We start from the raw sequence: 4,844 nt of genomic DNA, 5'->3' as shown, positions 1-4,844 counted from the left end.
ATTTTTCCGTTGTTTTCTCCCGGAGACTTCACTGCACCACCTGATCCTGAAATGGACAAAACAAGGACCTACTCTGCCCCTAGACGACTCATATGCATGTGAGTTCGATGATAAAGATCCCAATCCACTCATAAAATTCTCAAGTAAAGATGGTGTGATCAAATCCCCCCAGACTTGAACGTTTGTTCGTCCTCGAACGAAACACATGATCGTGAAAATGTCTAAGGCCTGAGAGGTTATGATCAAACTTGAATGGGATCTAAGGTTGGCTTGTCTATCCGGGTAAAAGTCACCGTGAATGGAATCGAGTTTAGCGTACTCTAACCCTCTAGCATTCAAACAAACGACTACTAATGGAACTTCTTTCGCCCCCCGTGATCTAAGGTAGATTATACGCATCTTGCCGAGCATGTCTCTCAAACACATCCTATACAATCTCTATGCATGATCTAGCCCATATTTTTGTGATTCTACCTCGCCCTATTCTTCTTTCTTTATTCATTTTGTTTCTTTTTTTTTTCTCTCTTTTTTTTTTGAAACATCCCGGGCTTCTAGGACGTTGAAGTTGGCGAGTGACATACCTTTTTGGTATATTCGCCCCACAACTTAGACCCGAGCCATCGGTTTCCAATGCTCTCATGTCCTCGAAGTATTTTCATTAACGAGCTAATGACAGCGGAGTGTCGGGATGCTACTCTATTTATTCGGGCTTTCTTGTATGCTACGGGCTTACTAAACTTAGAGATAGAAGAATGGTTCTTGGGGAGACGTTTGCGCTTGGTTCGTAGCTTCTAATCCGCCTAGACCTTAGGAGGTAAATAATCCCACATAACAATCGCTCGTTCTAGGACTAGATTGACTATTTCTGCTTCACACGACAATCCATTCAGCTACTAAGGGGATCCCAAGTCCGGTTTCTCAAGCCTTTCAAAACAGCCTCGCTCTACTCCCCCCACATCATCATTTGACCAACCTCTTATGCAAATGCATATATGCATGTCTATACCTATATGAACTTATGCAATATGCAACCTAATTAGAGACCTATCGTGAGACTCAATATACAAATGCATGTAACTCTATCCGGATCTATGATGAAGATGCACACACATTTTTTTTTATGAAAATGTAATTATGTAATGCTCACAAGGCTCAAAACTTTGTTAGTGTGTCTCCCCCCAGACTTGATTCAGGCACCGTCCTCGGTGTCAAGTCGATGTCAAACGAAAGAAGAAAAGTGGAAGGGTTTTAGATGTCGAACCTGATTGGAGTGTAGAACCCATCCATGGAGAGCTTCTCATCCTTTGAGCGTCTTGCAAGAGCCCTATGAAATGCAAAAAGAAAAATACAAATGCAATGCTAGGGGTGTAGTGTTAGCGCAAATGAGAATCAGAAAGGGAGAGATGTTTTTGTGAGATGATGAAACGCAGAATAAATGGGAGGGCCGCCCTAAAATGTGAGTAGGGCGCCCGTTTTTTCTGCGAAACAGTACTCGACAATGGAGGCGCAAATACCCAAAAATTTTGAGATTCGGGCTCAGAGTAAGCATTTAGTGTTTCGATAGAACCAATTTTTGGGCAAATAGGACATGAAAAGCTCGAAAATCTCCTAAGAAACTCCATGGAGATGATGAATGTAAGATATGGGGAAGAGAGGAGTTTACCTTGCAGCCATTGAAGGAAGGAAGAGAGAGGAAAAGGGAAGAGGGCTGCGAATGGTGGAGAACTCGACACTGAGAGAGGAGGCGGCGACTGAGCACCGACGAGAGCGTGGACTGACTACGGAGAAGAGCTGCGGCGGAAATCGCGGTAAGCTCTCTCTCCTTCTCTTTCCCCCCTTTTTTTTTTCTGGTTTCTGAAGTTGAGAGAGAGTAGGGTTCGAATTTGGGGATAAATGAGAGTTGAAACCCTAGAATACGCGATAAAGCGGTCGCCCTAAAATGTAGAGAGGGCGCCCTAAATTTTGAAAACTGTCATTTTGCTCAGAAATATCAGGAGGGTAGCCCGAAAATGAGAGCTGGTAGCCCGAAAATGAACTGATTCACAAAATTTCAAAAATTGAGCGATCGCTAGAGAAAAACAGAAGGGTTCGCCTCATTCTTCAAAGAAAGAGTTGGGGTAGACAAAAAGGGTCAAAATGTTGGGAGTTTTTGAATTTTTTGATATCTAAAACGGAAAAAAGGTATTTACAACCTCGGGATGCCCCCGAGAGCGCTGTTTTTTCGGTCTCAGCTAGACCAGACCACTTTTCACTCGTGAAACGGAGTCACGAGGGCTAAGGTGCCTCTCGGTCCGAGTTCATTTCCTGGGTTGTACAGTTTAACTCTCTGAGCATTAACCAAGAAAGAACTTCCCTTTCCATCATCGAGCTCGATAGCACCATGAGTAGTAACCCTCTTAACTTTAAAAGGACCAGACCAACGAGATTTTAACTTACCTGGAAAGAGGCGCAACTGCGAGTTGAAAAGTAGGACTTGATCATCCTCCTTGAAAGTGCGGTGGAGGATATGTCTGTCATGCCATTTTTTTGCTCTCTCCTTATAAATCCTTGCATTCTCGTAAGCATCTAGCCGAATTTCGTCTAAATGGTGTAGCTCTAGAACTCGTTTCTCCGCTGCCGTTTTCCAATCGTAGTTCAAAGCCTTGATGGCCCAGTAAGCCTTGTGTTCCAATTCCACGGGTAAGTGACACGCTTTGCCGTACACAAGCTGAAAAGGGGTCATTCCAATCGGGGTCTTGAAGGCAGTCCTGTATGTCCAAACCGCATCCTCTAGCTTCAATGACCAATCCTTTCTTGACTTAGCAACCGTCTTCTCAAGTATAGACTTGATCTCTCTGTTTGATACTTCCACTTGTCCACTCGTTTGCGGATGATAAGCGGTGGCAATCTTATGGTGGACACCATACTTTGTCAAAAGGGTTTGGATTATCCTATTAACAAAGTGTGCACTGCCATCGCTTATCACTACTCTTGGCACTCCAAATCTTGGAAATATTGTCCGTTTGAACATCCTTGTCACAGTGCTAGAGTCGTTCTTCGGACTTGCTAATACCTCAATCCATTTCGTCACGTAGTCCACAGCCACAAGGATATATAAGTTCCCGCAAGATGAGGGAAACGGTCCCATGAAATCAATACCCCACACATCAAACGGCTCTACTTCAAGTATGTAATGTTGCGGCATCTCATTTCTGCGTGAAATATTCCCTGTCCTTTGGAAAGCGTCGCAAGAACTCACAAACCGATGCACATCCTTGAATAAGGTTGGCCAATAGAAACCCGCTTGCAAAATCTTTGCAGCTGTCTTGGCCGATGCGAAATGGCCTGCGTAATCCGATGCATGGCAATGGTAAATCACTTGTCGTACCTCCTCTTCGGGTATGCATCTTCTGTACAATCCATCTTTTCCCCGTTTGAAGAGGAAAGGTTCATCCCAAAAGTATTCCCGAACATCATGAAGAAACTTTTTCTTTCCGCTGTAGCTCAACTCCGGGGGAATCACCTTGGCTACCAAATAATTGACAAAATCAGCATACCAAGGGGTATCAGAACTAACCTCCAAAGCAGTGAGTCATCGATGGGCAACCTTTCGGGTACTTCTAGTCTTGATAGGTGATCGGCTACTGTGTTTTCCGTCCCTTTCTGGTCTCGAATTTCCAAGTCGAATTCTTGTAGAAGCAGTATCCATCGGATCAATCTCGGTTTGGCATCCTTCTTTGTAAGAAGATATCGCAAAGTTGCGTGATCTGTGTAAACGATGACTTTCGAGCCCACCAAATATGATCTGAATTTCTCAAAGGCAAACACCACCGCTAAAAGCTCTTTCTCCGTGGTGGAATAGTTCATTTGAGCATCATCGAGTGTCCTACTCGCATAGTACACCGCATGGTGTTTCCCATCTTTCTTTTGGCCTAGAACAGCTCCTACCGCAAAGTCGCTAGCGTCGCACATCAACTCGAATGGAATGTTCCAATCTGGAGGTTGAATAATCGGTGGGGACACTAATGCTAATAATCGGTGGTGACACTAATGCTTGCTTTAGAGTCTTGAATGCTTGGTTGCACTTCTCGTCAAACACAAAGGGTACATCTTTTCCTAGGAGTGTGGTTAAGGGTCTTGCTATCTTTGAAAAATCCTTAATGAATCATCGATAAAACCCCGCATGTCCTAAGAAACTTCGAATGCCTTTGATGTTCATTGGTGGAGGGAGTTTCTCGATGACTTCCACCTTTGCTTTGTCAACTTCAATCCCCTTATCTGAAATCCGATGCCCCAAAACTATGCCTTCTTGCACCATAAAATGACATTTTTTCCCAATTTAGGACCAAATTTGTCTTGCTGTACCTGTCTAACACTCGATGAAGATTGGTTAGACACGCATCAAAGGAGGGTCCATGGACGGAGAAGTCGTCCATGAACACCTCCATTATATCTTCAATCACATCAGAAAAAATTGCCATCATGCATCTTTGAAATGTTACTGGTGCATTGCATAATCCAAAAGGCATGCGTCTATATGCGAATGTTCCATAGGAACATGTGAATGTTGTCTTCTCTTGATCGCTAGGATGAATAGGAATTTGGAAAAATCCAGAATACCCATCGAGGAAACAAAAATATGAGTGCAATGCAAGCCTCTCTAGCATTTGATCTATGAAAGGTAGGGGGAAATGATCTTTTCGGGTGTTCGTGTTCAATTTGCGATAATCTATGCACATTCTCCACCCCGTGACTGTCCGTGTAGGTATTAATTCATTTTTCTCATTGGCGATGACTGTGATTCCCCCTTTCTTAGGTACAACTTAAATCGGGCTAACCCATGTACTGTCGGAAATCGGGTAGAT

At 43.7% G+C, this 4,844-nt stretch overlaps 1 protein-coding gene across 1 annotated transcript in view; it reads right to left on the bottom strand.

Annotated features, from left to right (window-relative positions):
- Positions 1 to 2,248: 2,248 nt before the first annotated feature.
- LOC104810564 (protein NYNRIN-like) overlaps positions 2,249 to 4,844 on the bottom strand; it is a 3,502-nt gene continuing 906 nt past the window's right edge. Inside the window, exons 2-3 of the mRNA XM_010536913.1 lie at positions 3,598 to 3,974; positions 2,249 to 3,502 (exon numbers count right to left, since the gene is read on the bottom strand). Of these exons, the coding sequence (XP_010535215.1) occupies positions 2,249 to 3,502; positions 3,598 to 3,974 (1,631 nt within the window). The remainder of the gene's footprint in view (positions 3,503 to 3,597; positions 3,975 to 4,844) is intronic.

This window comes from Tarenaya hassleriana, unplaced genomic scaffold (genome assembly GCF_000463585.1).
Source record: "Tarenaya hassleriana unplaced genomic scaffold, ASM46358v1 Cleome18, whole genome shotgun sequence".
Classification (NCBI taxonomy): Eukaryota; Viridiplantae; Streptophyta; class Magnoliopsida; order Brassicales; family Cleomaceae; genus Tarenaya; species Tarenaya hassleriana.
Note: the sequence above shows the minus strand (reverse complement) of the source record. Positions and strands in the feature narration are given on the sequence as shown.